Source organism: Pimephales promelas, chromosome 19 (assembly GCF_988280905.1).
Source record: "Pimephales promelas chromosome 19, fPimPro1.hap1.1, whole genome shotgun sequence".
In the NCBI taxonomy this organism is placed as follows: domain Eukaryota; kingdom Metazoa; phylum Chordata; class Actinopteri; order Cypriniformes; family Leuciscidae; genus Pimephales; species Pimephales promelas.
In genome coordinates, this window is record NC_142787.1 from 13,453,959 (window position 1) to 13,471,564 (window position 17,606).

A 17,606-nucleotide genomic window follows, 5' to 3' on the forward strand; every position below is an offset into this window, starting at 1 on the left:
TGACTTTCTCTGATCTTCTTGAAACTCTGGATTCTGATAGAGGGCGATGAGACTTAGACCTGAGTGCAAAAATGGAGGCTCTAGACCCTTCCAGAGCTGAGATAGCGAAACTCAAAATTTCGACCCGAAAAAAAACCCCGAAAGGGGTACCACTGTCGTTTTTTTTTTCGGGTCAAAATTTTGAGTTTCTTTGATCCTCTTGAAACTCTGGATTCTGATAGAGGGCCATGGGACTTAGACCTGAGTGCAAAAATGGAGGCTCTATGGCGACCAAACGTCACTGGTGACACAAACGTGCAACGGACGGATGGTCAGATTACGTTTTGGCAGGGGAAAAACTGATCAGAAAATGTAATGAAAATGTAACCGAAGTTGTAGAAATGTAGTGGAGTAGAAAGTATAATAATTGCTGCAACATTTTGTTACATTTAACGAAGTAAAAGTAAAAAGTATGCACTATTTATTCTACTTAAGTAAAGTAAAGATACGTGAAAAATGTACTTAAGTAAAGTAACAAAGTATTTGTACTTCGTTACATTCCACCACTGATTGTTACAAAGTATGCTATTTATAGTTTCTGCACTGTTTTGTAAGTGTGAATATGTAGCAAATGTAAAATGAAATCTAACTAAAAGTTTTGTATTTAAATGAAAACACTGTTACAATATGAAAAGACTTGATTAAAAGCAAATCTAATGTTAAAATCAAACCAGTTTACTATAAAAGCACAGAGTCGTCTGAGGGTTTTATACATTTATTTGCATCACAGTCTGCTGCATTAATGTACATGTACCACTCTTTTACATCAAAAGATTACATCTTCACTAGAGTGAAGCAGGATGATACAGGATAGAGGCAGTGAACACGAGACTGCTTAAAACCATTCAAGGGAAACAGTATAAAACTAAAGTTCAAAATATTTACAGGAGAAAATCTCTTCCGATATTAAAAAAACATTCCCTTTACATGAGTTAAATGCTTGCTGTATATGTGCAAATACTTTCCCAAACTTCATCAGCGTACCTCAAAGAGAAAAATAAATTAAAAAGACAAATGAAGAGCGTGAGGACATCGCTATAATGACATCAGTTGTGGGCGTGTCTAACAGCTGCAGTGGGAGGAGTTTTCACTGCATGCTGAGCCTCTGCCTGAACGCTGCGCTGGACTGGCCACACCCCTCAATTTCTGATTGGTCACTGGCCATTCAATGGGACGTCCTGCAGAAACACAAAGGTAAAAAGACTCAAGAGAAGTGTTGAGATGCCAAACAAACAATAAAGTCCATGCAGAGCATCACATGCCTGAAATAAAAAAAAATCTCCCCAGCAGCATATGAACGCCAGAACAGCAAACCATGGCATGAAAACCTTTTCATATGGGCTTTGGGGATTTTAAACAACTGCAAGCTGCCACAAACACGGAAAGGGAATCAGAAAGAGCAGTGAGCGTGCAGAGATCATGCAAAGAAACAAAAGGCCTTCACAAACGCACAACCCTTCATTAAACTGACCTTCCGCCTGCAGACCCTTCAGCCCAAAAACATTCAGATAGTTGGACTGAAATACAGGTCAAATAAAGCACAGCAGACAGAGCATTAATATCAGAATGAAAACAGAGGGAAGAGAAGAAAAAAAACATTAATGTATAAATAAATCCAGGCAAATGTTCTTTAAAAAAAGACATTGAAAGTAACAGAACAATTCAATTTTATTTTAGTGGTTCTTTTAATGTGAAAGTAAAGGTTTTTATGGGAAAGTAAAAATGAAGGAAAAAAATAAGAAAAAGAGCCACAAATTGCTCATTTTTTAAATATGTAACAATAAGTTCAATATATATATATATATTTGAAAAGTTTTTTTTTTTAGGCTAGTTTCTTTTAATTGTTTACTGTATATACCAATAAATTAATTCTGGCATTCAAGAACAAAATCAACAAAATCATGTTTTGTGTCCAAAAATGCGTTATCAATCATTTTATTGTTTAATGTTACACACATATATGTGTGGATGCATTATGTATATTTTTTTTTCGGGACGGTAAGAAGAAGTGTCTTCTGCTGACCAAGACTGCATTTATTTGATCAAAAATAGAGAACAAAAAAAAATGAATTATTATTTCAATTTAAAAAAAAGTTTCCTAAGTGAATATGTTTTAGAATGTAGATTCAGGCATGAAAACAGGTCAGGGGTGAAAAAGGTGAGAAGGATATTATCCCTCTAGGGGGGTCCGGGGGCATGCTCCCTGTAAGAAAATTTGAAATATTCCATATTTTAAAGTATCAATCTGATGCAGTTTGAGATATATTTTTTGCCAACCTGGGGAGAGCTGGAGAAACTTAACTTCAGCCATGAGTCAAAAATATCATGGACTCCGTATTTTTCCAACAGAGCTGGTGGAAAAATACGGCTAAGCTAGGTCAACTGAGCTCCTGAGTAACTTAGATATATAGCCTACCAAAAAAAGTATCGACTGATACTGATCTGATACCAACGCAGTTTAAAAAAAAAATCAAGTAGAATTTCTATAACTGTGTGTTGAACTGATAATCACTCTTTTTGTGTGTTAAACACAATCTACTTAAAGGTGCAATGTGTAACAAAGTTGATTATCTATTAACAGAAATGCAATATGACATCCATAACTATGTTTTCAGTGGTGTATAAAGAACTTACTTAATTAGCCGTAATGTTTTTATTACCTTAGAATGAGACATTAATAGCTCCATAACCGAGGGAATCCCCTTCTATGAAGGTCGCCATGTTGTGACGTCATATTCCTACCGTAGCCGAACGCGAACAAACAGTGCTACAGAACGCGTTTCATCACTACCTTGAAAGAGAAGTAGCGGAAAGCTGGAAGCTAGCCTTACACTCCGTGAGTAGTGACTTTTCCTTTGTGAGTGGTGTAAAATATGTAGTTGGGATTGTTTCATGTAACTTTGTTCTCCCTCGCTGTGTTATGGGTTTGTTATGTTGGGGATAGATGTGCTGTTACGTTCGTGAGACAGCTGATGATTAGTATTTATGTCATTGACCGTAAAACAGTACGTTACAGGAATCACTAACCCGTCGATAGAGACTTTTACTAAAGTCTTTTATCACTAAAGTCGATCGCGAAGAATTTTAAAAATCAGAGAAAAAAAGCCTATTGTGTGTAGTAAATAGTATCTATGGGATGCGGAGATGACATGATTGTAACAGCGCGCGCACTTCCGACCTTTGGACTCATGCAGACGCGTCCCAGCTCAGCCACAGTAACAGCTCATATTAGCCAGCTAAACTATTACTACCCTGTTAGAAAAAATATATAGCTGCTCCCTCGCTGTATTATGGGTTTGCTACAGTAGGCCTATGTGGGGAGAAATGTGCTGCTGGTTACGTTTGTGAGACAATCAGCTGATTATTATTTTATTAAATTATATATTAAAACCCTTGATCCTCACCTGACTATGGCTTTGTAAACAGACAGTATTCATGATGTGGTTTATAATGGACTGTGGTACAGAAACAGTGACAATGTTACACACTCTTGGCTTACTCTGGCTATTCTCTGCTGTCTCAGCCGACGAGATGTTTGTCCCGTTTTAGCAACCGTAGCTTCTTCGAAAGGGAGGGGTGAGCAGTGGGCTGAGCCCTTAGTGCAAACCTGGTGCAAACTCGCAACCGAACCACTAGATGTCGCTAAGTCACACATTGCTCCTTTAATACAGACAACTTCCTGAACGTTCCTTACAGATGAACTTTAATGTGAATGCGTTAATTCTGGTGTCTGTGAACGCACGCTCTCTCAGTTTAACTTCGTACAATAGGGTGCCAGTTTTCTATAGAGCCTTCCAGGCGAAAACCCGGCTAAAACACACGTCAACAGGCCTTAATATGTAGCGAAAAAAACACCCAATCTGGCAACACCAGCCACCGGTGTGCGAGGAGTATGCTCATTTAAACGGATTTTATGACGAGGTCGGTCAGGATGGGAAAAATCGTACATTTCTGTGCAAACTGCCCGTCGATAAAATAATTGTTGTCTGTGGTTGTGTATGGGCTGTGGCAATACTAATAATAAAAAAGCTCGCAACATATGGAAAAAAGAACTATGAATGAACTAGATAATTTTTTGAAGTATGAACTATGAACTGAACTAGTTCATTTTAAAATGTGTGAACTGAACTTTGAACTAGTTCCTGTAGAAAGTGAACTTTCCCAACACTGATTATATGATTATGACTTTTTAGGATTATGAAAAACTCTGCACACAGTGCTTATGTGCATCCCGAACGCTGAATGATGCGCTTGAGGCAACATGAGTCACAGCGCGCAGCTCTTTTTAGACTAAGTTACGCATTGAAAAGTTCAAAGTTCAAAGGAAATACATATTGATGCATAGTGTATTATACAGTATCTATATATGCAATAGTTTATTGAGCCTTTTCTTTTAACAGTTTGAGATTTCAGTTACTGTGCGCGTGAAGAACAACAATAGTGCTCTCCAGTGTTGTGATCTAGACATGCGGTAAAGGAACACGATTGAACATACTACAGCAAGAGAGTCAATTTATGCAAAACCATAGAGCTTTATCTACAGATTAAGTATAATATTAACATTTAATCATCTTGGAGAGAGTTTCATCGTTGCCGATATTATACTATATTATACTATATTATACTATATACTATAGTATGACTTCATATATATTATATAGTGAATATTGGTTTAGTTTTTGGGTCTTGGAAACACAAACGCACCTCCAGGTTTCCTCTGGCTCTCTTCAGCACGCCGTGAGTCAGAGACACTGCAGGAAACACAGGACACAAACATCAGCATGTTATTCCTCTAGATGAGCGAGTGTGTGTGTGTGTGTGTGTGTGCCCGTGTCTTACGCTGGTCGATGACGATGCGCTCCATGCCCTCTTTGAGCTGGTTGGTGGTTCTCAGGCGTCTCACGGCTCCGGTCAGCATCCGCTCCTGCTGGGACAGGCGACTCTTCAGACGACTGATCTCACTCTTCAACAGATCGTCCTGATGGACACACACAGAGAGAGAGAGGTATAGGACTGCTGGGAAAACAATGAAATGTTTGAAATGTTTCAGCTTTAAACTTCAGATGATGACTGCATCATAACCTGCTGTGAGGCCTGATGACTGAGGGTGGCTTTATCAGCTTCATTTCATTGCACTTTTATTTACAATGCATTTCATTATTTCAATCTAATTTTATCTACTTTTTGCATCATATTTTATTTCAAATAAATAAATACCATACATATTCAGAAATACATAACATACATTTTAATGAATCAAATTTTCACTAATAGACTGTATTTATGAAAAAAAAAGAACGGATATCCACACAGGGAACTATTTAAAAAAAAACATACATTATTTAATAAATTTATAAATTTAAACATGTCTATTATATTTTATTACAAGCTGTATTTTATTTCAATGAATAAATAAATAAATAGTCATTTTAATTAAATAAAAAAACAATAAAATGTGACCCATAAACAAGGTGTGAAATTAAATATAATGAATACTGAATACACTTCACAATACATTTAGTTTATTAAATATATATAAATGTGCTTACTAATTTACATTACAATGTGCATTATATTTCACATAACTAGATAAATAAATAAGTAAAAGTAATTTGAATTCCATTTTAATTATATTTATTTAATTTCACACTATATTTGTGGCCACATTTTATTTTATATAGGGATAAAAACACTTCACAAGGGATTTCATTATTTTATCCAAATAAATAAATAAAAAATAAACTTTATACAAAGCTTTTTTTTTAAACTTTAAAAAACTTTATAATGTTTATACAAAGTTAACATGGTTTTGTGATTTATTGTGGACAGGAAGATTGTATATTTCATTAATTTTTTGGTTCAGTCACTTATTAACTTTTTCATAGTAGAGAATACTATTTTATTACACGCATAATCAAATAATAAATTAATTCCATATTTTTATTTGATGATTTATTTAATGATTGGATGTCAATATATATTCAATTTAGTCAGTTATCTTCCTTCATTACTCTGTAGCCATTATATTTAAGCTTCATATGACAACAACAGGCATCACTTAGACGAGTGTGTGTGTTACCTGATGAGTGTGTGTGCCGTCTCCTGAGGGCAGTGAGACTCTCCAGAGCAGTTTGAGAAGCCGGGCGGCCTCCTCCAGAACCTGCTGCATGGTATTGACACCGCCAGAGAAGCTCTTCAGCTGATCCACAGCCTGACACACACAGCAGAAAACACATTCAGTGCTGAAACATGAGCCTAACACACCAGACTGAGTGTGTGTGTGTGTGTGTGTGTGTGTTCTCACCCTGCCACAGTCATGTATCCGTGTGTCCAGATCTGCAGTGAGTCTCTTGGCTTCACTGATCTGTTTGCGCAGGGCATTATAGTCCTCCATCAGACCCAGAACGTGACGGCCTCTTCTGTCCGCCCACAGCCGGTGTCCCGGGACCAGCCGGGACGGAGCATGGGAACCAGAGTCCGCTGAACTACCGCTGTCTAAACACAGACAACTTTATGACCAAAATGACAAACATTTTCAGGGTTCTTGAGCAAATTTCACACAAAATAAAATCTTGTGGTCACATTAAAAAAAATCCTAATTTATTTCTGAGACTATAAAGAACTTTTTGCATTTTGTTACATTATTTATTATAACATTTAAGCATTCTGAATGTTTTGATGATTTAATTAGATTCTCTTTGCTCTAATATAGTATATTTACTTAATTAAAATAACCTTTAAAATAACCATCTATATAACCCTATATATATATATGAAGAGTTCAGATGCAAAAGCCTCGAAATGCCATTTGAAATTTTCTTCTTTAATGATGATTTTTATCAAACTTGTATATTTAAGTTCAGTAATTTCACTTAAATAACAATTAATAGGTGATTATCATTGCCATTTAAGTGAAATTACTGAACTTAAATATACAAGTTTTATAAAAATCATCATTAAAGAAGAAAATTTCAAATGGCATTTAGAGGCTTTTGCATCTGAACTCTTCATATATATATATATATATATATATATATATATATCCACCTGATTAAAGGTGTAAATTAAAGGTGTAGAACACCGCCACCTGGTGGAAAAAATACTAAGGCCATAACAAAACAAAAAAATAAAAATAATAATAATAATAATATATATATATATGAAGAGTTCAGATGCAAAAGCCTCTAAATGCCATTTGAAATTTTCTTCTTTAATGATGATTTTTATCAAACTTGTATATTTAAGTTCAGTGATTTCACTAAAATGGCTATGATAATTACCTATTAATTGTTATTTAAGTGAAATTCCTTAACTTAAATATACACGTTTGATAAAAATCATCATTAAAGAAGAAAATTTCAAATGGCATTTAGAGGCTTTTGCATCTGAACTCTTCATATATATATAAAATACACACACACACACACACATATATATCTCCACACACACATAACTAATTATTTTATTCATAATCAGGAAAATGGTAACTAAAAAACAAATTCTACCACAAAGCTAAACAGTCTTTATTTTCTTGAACAAAATAAGAAATTATATTTTGCTTTATTTTATTTTAGATGCTCTTTTGATTCATCATTGCAATTTAAATCTGATTAGCATCTTATTAAACATACAAATATGAGAAAAAAGATATGTACCATGTGCAGCACTAGGCACGTCTGTCTGTGAGTGAAGAACATCTGACTTACCAGCTTCATCTGAAAGAAAGACATTTCACAATGGTTTTCATGAATTTGCCTGTACCCTTGTACAGCTACTGCTATTTTGACGTGTTACAGTGGCTTAAACAAACCATCACATGGTAAAACCCCTCTAAGCCTCATCAGCTTTATAAATAACACATTTCCCATTAAGACAGAGCTTACACAACGTGCGACTGAGTCTGATAATGGAGTTGGTGTGTGCACCTGTTTTATGCAGCAGGTAGTTGATGTTGATGGTTGATTTGTGGTCAGTCCGGGTCAATAGTTGTTGTTCTAGTCTCTCTCTCAATGTGCTGTTGGTCTGGATGCTTCTCTCCAGCTGAACACGCAGTTGTCTGATCTCACCCAGCAGCTCGCTAAGATCCACTGCTGAACCGCCCTCGTAATCAGACCCACGGCCCTCTCCTGCACACACACACACACACACACACAGTTATGAGCTGTGTCTCAAACCTAGGGAGCATGTTCAGTGCATGTGAATGTACCTTTGTGAGTCTGTGTGGAGTTCTTCATGTGTTCATGTACTTGTAGCTCCACACGCACAGTCTGCAAGAGCTGCTGCGTGTCACACAGCTGCTGCCTCTGATGACTGTTGTCACACTGCAGCCTGAAACACACACACACACGCTCATATCAACGCATGCACAAAAATACGATGTCATACATATATATATATTGGCCGATAACAATGTGGTGGCTGCTATATTGTCCATCCTTATTAACAACTGAATCACTCACTAAAAATCTATCTGGACTCAAAGGTGGCTTTAGGTTAGCAGCTGTAAAAGGCTTGGAAGATTTAAAATCATTTAAATATGATTTTAACTCGCTGTTCGTAATTAAAGATACTCGTTTATAAAGTAAATTACATGTACATTCGGAAACACTGATGTGCAACAAATAAAACATTCAGGGATGACATAATGAGTGTGTGTAATATGAAACTCTCATTAGCCAATTAACACATTTACCTCCTGGATTACAAATAATTGCAATAATTAAAACAAGTCATTACACAGGCCCTCTGAGAATGACACATGATACACATTACATGATACTGGACCTCTGTTTTCTGCGGCTGATCTCTTTTGTAGGAAACACACCTAGACATATATATTTTCATGTGTGTGTATGTGTTACCTGTACAGGTTGTCCTGTAGTTGAGTTCTCTCCTGTTTCAGTGTTTCACACTCGTTTCTGCTCATTTCCAGTTTAGCAGTTCGTCGGGCCAAAGTTTCCCTCAGGCGATCGTTCTCCTTCTGTTTATCTGTTTAACACACACAAACACACCTGTGACAACAGCTAAAAGATTACATCCAGTGGTAGTTTTAACAGATGAGACAGGGTGTCTGCAGAGTTTTAAAAATTTAATTTACGACACTTACGACCTGCACAAATAAAATTATTTCTGTATGTCCATATCATGCATCTCAGATTCTTTAACTTAAACCGATACATGTGTGCCTGTTTAAGTATCTGCTAGTGTATCAATACATATGAATTAGAGGATGATTGATTTTGGATTCTGCTGAAACTATATTAGGCACTAAAAAGACACTGAGATTGAATTAAACACCAGAAATAGTTTTTTACAAAAATACTGATAAACAGAATAAAATATTTTATGCATAATGCAGGACTTTTAATGAAATTTACCAGGACTCTTATTTTGAAATGCATAAACTTTACTACTTCAAGTTATACCACACTAATTTTGTTATACCATTTACAATTTGTAAGACTTTTATGGCCTTAGATTTGATGAAACTTCATTTAAGGCTTTTTCAGGACCCCATTAGAGTTTCTTACCTCGTGCTCCCTGGTTGAGCTGCTCTTTGAGTGTGTGGTTTTGGGTCAGGAGGAAGTGAAGTTCATTGCTGATGTGACCCTGATCCTCAGAACCAGCGATGAAGATGTTAGTGGCTGCTGATCACACATATACATATATGGAGTGATTTGAGGATATGAGGAGCGTTGCGAGCATCTTTAAACATGCAATTCATTTGTGCAAGTTTCACCTGAGTCTTTCTCAGCTTCCTGTAACTTTCTTTCTAACTGTTCTCGGAGTCTTTCGTTGGTTCTGATGGTCTCTTCAAGACGCTGACGCAAAGCTCGGATCTCCTGCAGGTGTTCGGCTAACAGATCTACAAGAGAGAGAAAACACTGCAATCGAGGCCTATTCTGGATCCACTTATGTATTATAATGTAAAATATTTCTGACCCTCAAAAACATAAGCACATTGTAAGCACTCAAAAACATTGTCCTAACCAAGAACATAACCCTGCAAAGAAATATGGACAAATTTTTTTTATTAATTTAAACAATACTAAAAAACAATGAATTAATAATCAAAAGAGTTCGTTGGATGAACTGATTAATTGATTGTAATTTTAATTTAGACATGTCAAGTTAACCCAATTAACTGACCCAAATATTCATAATTAATCATAACAAGTTATTATTGATTATTCAAATTTCCTATAACTAAGTTCCTTACAATGATGAAAGCTAATCGGGGCCAAAACATATAATGCAATGCAATAGAATGATGATTGAAAGATGAACCAATAAACATTCCTCAAAAGCCTGATGATCATATTTGATATTCACATTTTAACATGATTTTTCTAATAAAATGATAAAGTAAACCTAAGTTGCAAAATGTATAATATATAAATCAGATGACATAAGGCATGCAACAGATTGTGTACAAGGTGTTTCAGCTGTTTTGATCATGTTAGAGGGCTTAGAAATTAGCACATCAAATACGATGCAGTTAAACATAAATAATATGTTATACTAACTTATAATGTTTAGTTGGACAGTTATGTCGATTTTCGACCAATGAGAGCTCATTCTGGGCAGAGCTGAGTTATCCAGTGTGACCAACCAAAAGTCACAAGCAAACACTGTGTGAGCTCTACCTGAGTTGATAGTCTTGCCCGCCGGTGTGTTCTGCTGCTGCTGCTCCGGCTGTTCGTCTTCCGTCTGGTTCTGTGGGTCGTGCTCCAGAATGGAGCGTGTGAGGTCCAATTCACTACGAAGTGTAGCGTTCAGCTCCTCGCTGCCTCTCAGCTGCTCCTGCAGACGCCCATTCTCCCACTGTAGCATTCGGACACTCTCCTCCCCACCATCAGCCACGCCCCCTTCATCAGCCAAGCCTTCTGATACCGGCCCCATATCTGTAAAAGCATTGCCATTGGTTGCCTTCAGGCCTGCAAGAGACAACAAAGTCATTTACAAATGACACAAGAACAAACATGATGAACCATAAATTAATTAATTTTAATCAAAAATAAATGTATTTTTTAAAATGTAATTTACTCCTGTGATCAAAGCTGTATTTTCAGCATCATCACTCCAGTGATCAGTGATATACTCTTCATTCATATATGATGATTTACTCAATAAACATTTTGATTATTAATTTATTGTCTTTTTATAATTATTGTTATTGTTGAAAACAGTTGCGCTGCACTATGATAAAGAATTTCATAATTTTAAAGTTCAAATGTTTTTACTGTCACTTTCCTACATTTAATTGCTGAATAAAACTATACATTTTGGTAAAAAAAAACTAACTCACCCAAACTTTTAATGAAACAAGTTTTACAAAATTACTAAAATAATAACAATTTAAATCTAAATAGAAATATTTAAGAACACAAACATGACAAAAGTGAATGCAAAAAATAATTAGAAAATAAAACTGAAAAAATTCAAACATTAAAGTAAACTACAGTATACTAGTATATGAATAATACTAAAATAACACTATTTTAAACATCAAATTCTGTTACTTATCAACAAGACTTCACCACCACTTAAAGGAAGAACAGGACAGTCACGAAGAGAGAGTAACGCTTGGTTTTACCTTCCTCTTTGGTGGCTTTTAGCACCTTCCTCCATCTGCTACGAGAGATGGCACTATGGGCCATAATTTGTTCACTCATGTTCAATGCTGAGCTACTGTTAATCTAGACCTGGTTTATATTGACCACTATAACACCAGATCTCAGTATAGTCGTAATCCAGTAGCAAGTTTAGCACAGCACTACCACAAATTAGGCTTTCACGAATATGCATACGGTCTGAATGACAATTCAGCATCACTCAACTCGTCTCTAATAACATCAGTACTAAACAAACTGCAAAGCCGGTGTAGTCCATCACACGTTCACGGAGTACATGTCCAATCTCTCAATCTATTGTGTCCCAGGTGCTGAGAAACCTGAACCAGGCTGTTCTGAAGAGAGATCACGAGTAGCAAACTCCTGTTTGTTAGTGTCATGCTATAAAAGTTAGTCCATCATCTTGTGCTGATGCCTTTACTAAAGAGCAAAATCTATCCGTTTGCATGATACTAAACAGTCAGCAAATCAGCAACACACATTACCAGCTCTCAGGAGGGCAGAGGAGAAAACAGTGCTTACTGAATAATATATCTGTAAGGGCCTGTAACGGGACACCATCCTCAGCTTCTGCCGTTTCACTACATGACTCGAAATACTTAAGCTGACAGGATCGCAGATTGGGGCTGGGTGGTATATCGAATTTGTACAATATATTCATATATATTTTATATACAATAGGATGAGCCTATATCGATATACAATAGTTTGATATAGCGGAGGACACAGAGTGAGCTGCTGCACAGAAGGTGTATAATACAATTTGTCTTAAACAGGAAGTCTTTTATATAACTATATATATATTTATATATATAGTTAACGTGTATAGTTTATCGTTTTGTCCTGTTCAGCATTACTTTCATTTATTCATTTACTTATTATTGCCTGCCTGGTGGATACAAGTTATTTCTGAGTTCAGATTTCAATTGTGAGCAGTGGGTTGGAAAAATAAACGTGATAGCTCAATAAAAGTTAAATCGATAGCCAAATAAATCATGGAATTGAAAAAGAAAAGGCCAGCATGAACACGAGGCATAATGAAGCAAGTGGAGTTTTCTAATGGAGCTCACATCTAAAGGATGGATTTCTGTGTGTTTCTCTAAAATGCAAGTACGTGCTGAAATGCCAACTCTGATGTTGGTTGAGATGCAATCAGGTGCATTTGCAAACAAATGAAATGCCTTTATACCTGATCTGGTGAGTGTTACCTGTGTGAAGTCTGTTGGGGGTCTGCCTGCGCTGAGCAGGGGGGCTGTCCTGGAAGGATGTGCTGCCATCATTGGACAGCCTGTCGCTCATGTCGGAGTCTGAGCACTGATGCATTCTCTGAACTTGCATTCGCAGTTGATGTTGCAGAGCTTGAATGAGCTGGTCTTTCTCCTGTAGTTTTGCAGAGAGCCTGTAAGACACAAATAATTAGAGACAGAACAAAACGGTCTATTAAAAAAAAAGAAAAGAAAAAAAAGAGGGACACGGCAAAACTAACCACTAATCAACACAACAAGACCACACAAGAGGTAATAAAGCTGTAAAAGAGTGAGGCTTAATCTCAAATTCAATAATTTTACTTACTACATGCATTGACTTTGTGGGATATTGTACATGAGCGAAAATTACCTTAAAATTGATTTCGGTTTTCGGTTCATTTAAAACCTGCTGTTGCAGCAACCAGTCCAAAAAACATACTTCAAATTGTAAAAAATAAACACTACCCTTCAAAAGTTTAGGGTTTCATGTTTTTGAAAAAAGTCTCTTATGCTCACCAAGCTGCATTTATTTGATCAAAAAGACAGTAAAAACTGAAATATTATTACAATTTATAATAACGGTTTTCTATGTGAATATATTTTAAAATGTAATTTCTTTTAGTGATCAAAGCTGAATTTTCAGCATCATTACTCCAGTCTTCAGAACTCATTCTAAACATTTCCAATTATTATCAATGTTGAAAACAGTTGTGCTGCTTCATATTTTTGTGGATACCGTTTTTTATTCAGGAATCTTTTGATGAATAGAAAGTTTAAAAGAACAGCATTTATTTGAAATAGAAATTACTTTATAAAGGTCTCAGTTATTTTGATCAAATTGAATGCATCCTTGCTGAGTAAAAGCATTAGTTTTAAAAGGTAGTGTAATTTGGGACAGATTAATCATAAACTTGTAAACTATACAGTATTATATGAATATTGAACAATATTATATGAATTGGGATGAAGCCTAAATCTGGATAAGAAGACCGCCACCCAAAGAGAAAATACAGAAAAAAATCTCCAATTACTCCAAGAAAGGTTTCACTCCAGAGATCACACACACTGCACTGCACACGGGCCACAGCAGGCAGCACTCACAAGTTAATGTAATGTTGTGTGCTAATGGCAAGATTCTGGTTCTGTCTGCACAAATAAACCATCTGTAGCTGCTGCTGTTCTCTGTCGCCCTCTAGCTGAGAGCGCAGGTACTGCAGCTCCTCCCACACACACTCACAATCACTGTCAGGAGGAAGCCAAAGACTACGGCATCAAACACAAGCTGGATTATTGGGTAATAGTAGCTACAGACTCGAGTGAAAACTACAGCGCAAGCATATGCATACTAATACGGTTTTCATTTAATTATCATCTATTACATAACCCTTGTATGTTTGCACACACTTGGCAAATAAAGCTCATTGTGATTCCTCCTTGAGATTTTAGTATTTGTTAGATCACAGGGCATCGTTCGTAGCATATATAAAGCTGAAAGCGGTTCTCACCTGAGCTTCATTTCTGACTCCGCTTCCTCCTCATTATCCATACCAGGACCTCCTGTAGAAACTAAAGGAAAACAGAAAACACAAATAAAAGTATTTCAGTTTTAGTTATTTTAGTAAAGTTAAATAGAATGAAAATCAGAAATCCTGCTTTATATTTTAATTGTCTTTTATTTCAGTTATGTATACATGTAGCAAAACTGTTTTTTTTTTTTGTTGTTGTTTTATTAAAAAAAAAATCCCACACTACACCTGTTTGGAAAACCTTTTGTTGCCATTACTTTTAAAAACTTTTAAAAATTGTTTTTATTATCAGTAAATAGTTATTTTAAAAAATAACTTTACATTTTTTGAATTTTCATTAAATTATATAATTTTCTTTAAATTAAAAGTCAAGATTTGGAATCGGATCATGAGGTGCCCTAGTTTCTCTGTGTGTTTGTGTATACTGTACTTACCCTGCTCCAGTTTCTCCAGCAGGCCCAGACTGCGGTCCAGCTGCTCTCGGAGCTGGAGACCCTGATCAGAGTGCATCTCACTGGGTTGGAGTAACTCCTCTAGAGCCCCCCTGAGCTCCAGCAGCTGTTTACGCTGTTCTACACCCAAACCACGAGACACACGGATCTGTTCCCGCAGCTCACACAACTCCCGGGCCTGAGACTGGACCAGAGACTCAATTCTGCAGAGAGAGAGAGACAAATAGGTAACACTTTATAATAAGGTTTCATTTGTTAACAATAGTTAACTATACGAGTTAACATGACTTGAGAATGAAAAATAATTCTTAAGGATTTATTAATCTCAGTAACTTGATACATTTATTAATATATTATTACAATCAAAAGTTGTACCTGTTCATATTAATTAATTATGGAACTGAGCTAACATTATTTAATAAAAATAAAATTATGAATTATTAGTTCATGTTAATAAAGATTAAAAAACACAGTAACACTGTTTGTAGGCATTGTTCGCCAAAAATATTAATTCTGTCATCATTTACTCAGTCTCATGTCGTTTTAAAGGGATACTCCACTTTTTTTTGGAAATACGCTCATTTTACAACTCCCCCAGAGTTAAACTGTTGAGTTTTACCGTTTTTTGAATCCATTCAGCCGATCTCCGCTTCTGGCGGTACCACTAAGTCAGACGGAAAATGTAAAGTTGCGATTTTCTAGACTGATATGACTAGGAACTATACTCCCATTCCTGCGTAATAATCAGGAAACTTCACTGTCGTACCATGAGTACACGGAATACATCCGTGCCGCGAGATGTATAAAAGTGCTGGGACAACATCGACCCTGGCAAAAAGTGGTGCGGAAATGCGCAAATAATAATTATAATAATAAAAAGGTGTTTCTTTTTTTTTGCGTCAAAATATTTCTTAAACGGCAGTGCCCCCCCGCTGATGACCCAATGCCCCTCCAGCAGATCTCCTCTGACGCCGACTCTGAATGTAAGTTAATGCATTAACTAATGTTAACAAATTGTAAAGTGTTACCAATATATAAACCACAAGATGAAAAATAAATAAGTAAAAGGCTACCTGGACGGAGAGCCTGGTTGACTGGCTCTGTTCAGGGTTTTTTCTTTCTCCAGCTCAGTGTTCAGTTGGGTGATTTGAGCCTTCATAATCTTCGGATCCTCATCTTCTTCACCTACTGTGGGGTCAGAGGTCACACTCAGGAGCTCCGATGACAAAGACTTCTTACGCAGCTGTCTCTGGAGGTTCTGGATGACTTTGTGTTGTCCTTCGATCTGTGACCTGAGCTGCTGAATGTGCACGGTGGGGTCGGCATGATAGTCGGAGGGTCGAGGTGAGCTCAGGCCAGGAGAACTGGGGTACGAGGGGCTGGACGCAGTAATGTCAGGAGAAAATCGGTCTCGAGTGCCCGTGAGGACAGGAGATAGAGAAGGAACCAACCGCAAAACACCGTCCACATCTGATAGTGACATCAAACACGCAGACGGCACACACACAAAGAAAAATAGACTTACATTAATAACAGCAATCTGAACTATGCTGGAAGGAGGTTGCAGTTCTCAGAGAAAGAAGCCATATTAGTTATATTATTAAAACAGGGATAAGTGACATGGTTTGGTCATGCGGAGGAAGTGATGCAAACCTTCTGCAAACCATGTTAAAGAACACACATACATGCTGACAAACATATAACCAAGGTTTAAAGAAAAGTGCACCCAAAAATATTTATTCTGTCATTGTTTACTCACCCTCGTGACATTTACCCATAGAAAAAAAAAACAGCACTCATTTCTGATAAAGGCTTATGTTACGGAGTAAAGAAAGTCATGGTTTTGAACGATATTAGAACTAAGTGAGTAAATAATGGGAAAACTTTACAATAAGGTCCAATTATTTAATGCATCATCTAACATTAACAATGAGCAATAAATCTGTTGCAGTTTTTATTAATCTTTGTTACCTTTAGTAAAAATACAACTTTGTAATTTCATGTTTTCTCAGGTCCATTAAATGATATTTACAGATATATCTTTTGATTTTAATAATGTGTTAGTAAATGAAAATGCTTTAGAAGTGTTTTTTATTGTTAGTTCATGTTAACTAATGCAGTTGACAAACAGAACCTTATTTTAAAGTGTTAGCCAACAATGATATTATTTTCAGTTTTGGGTGGACTACCTCTTTACATTATCTGGAAAAGTGATCACCTTTGTTTATTATGAGCATGCAGTCAGTAACAGTTTGCAAACTATGTTTTAGATATAAGATTTTGTTTAATACTGATATTGCCTTTCCATGCAGAATCCCTGACATGCAGTCTTATTAAAACAAAGTGTTTTCCCCCTGTCTACCTGTGCTACTGCCCTCCACCTCCGTCTCACTCCTTCCACTTGTTTCGTACCCAAGGTCCTGTGCCTCCACCTGCACCCCTTTATCATCCCGTTCACCAGGGGGCGCTAGAGCACACAGGCAGGGTTGAGAACAGCAGTCCTCAAACAGACAACATGCAACATTTTCCTGTAGCACACATTAACCCTATAGACCTTATGCAGCAGAGAAACGTGGGCGCGCTCATCTTTAGAATTTTGTCTTTGAACTTCCGTTTTCGCAGTCGCTCTGTATATCTCTATGGCATCGCTGTCGAGGAGTAATTAGCTGGTGAAGTACTTATTGTAGAGTTAACAAAAGTTATCATGAG

The 17,606-nt window shown here is 36.5% G+C and overlaps 1 protein-coding gene across 8 annotated transcripts in view; it reads right to left on the reverse strand.

Annotated features, from left to right (window-relative positions):
• Window positions 1-738: 738 nt before the first annotated feature.
• Window positions 739-17,606, reverse strand: part of cdk5rap2 (CDK5 regulatory subunit associated protein 2) — a 44,782-nt gene continuing 27,914 nt past the window's right edge. For 3 of the 8 annotated variants that reach the window (XM_089124048.1, XM_039679212.2, XM_039679213.2), the window contains exons 33-50: window positions 17,260-17,364; window positions 15,971-16,367; window positions 14,880-15,100; window positions 14,425-14,485; window positions 12,881-13,071; window positions 10,686-10,976; window positions 9,779-9,904; window positions 9,570-9,686; window positions 8,901-9,027; window positions 8,246-8,367; window positions 7,965-8,165; window positions 7,695-7,754; window positions 6,344-6,534; window positions 6,119-6,250; window positions 4,879-5,017; window positions 4,744-4,790; window positions 1,511-1,556; window positions 739-1,217 (exon numbers count right to left, since the gene is read on the reverse strand). In XM_089124048.1, coding sequence (XP_088980174.1) covers window positions 1,102-1,217; window positions 1,511-1,556; window positions 4,744-4,790; window positions 4,879-5,017; window positions 6,119-6,250; window positions 6,344-6,534; window positions 7,695-7,754; window positions 7,965-8,165; window positions 8,246-8,367; window positions 8,901-9,027; window positions 9,570-9,686; window positions 9,779-9,904; window positions 10,686-10,976; window positions 12,881-13,071; window positions 14,425-14,485; window positions 14,880-15,100; window positions 15,971-16,367; window positions 17,260-17,364 — 2,690 coding nt within the window. In that variant the 3' untranslated portion in view covers window positions 739-1,101. The remainder of the gene's footprint in view (window positions 1,218-1,510; window positions 1,557-4,743; window positions 4,791-4,878; window positions 5,018-6,118; window positions 6,251-6,343; window positions 6,535-7,694; window positions 7,755-7,964; window positions 8,166-8,245; window positions 8,368-8,900; window positions 9,028-9,569; window positions 9,687-9,778; window positions 9,905-10,685; window positions 10,977-12,880; window positions 13,072-14,424; window positions 14,486-14,879; window positions 15,101-15,970; window positions 16,368-17,259; window positions 17,365-17,606) is intronic. The other 5 variants (XM_089124047.1, XM_039679208.2, XM_089124049.1 and 2 more) reach the window with 4 other exon arrangements.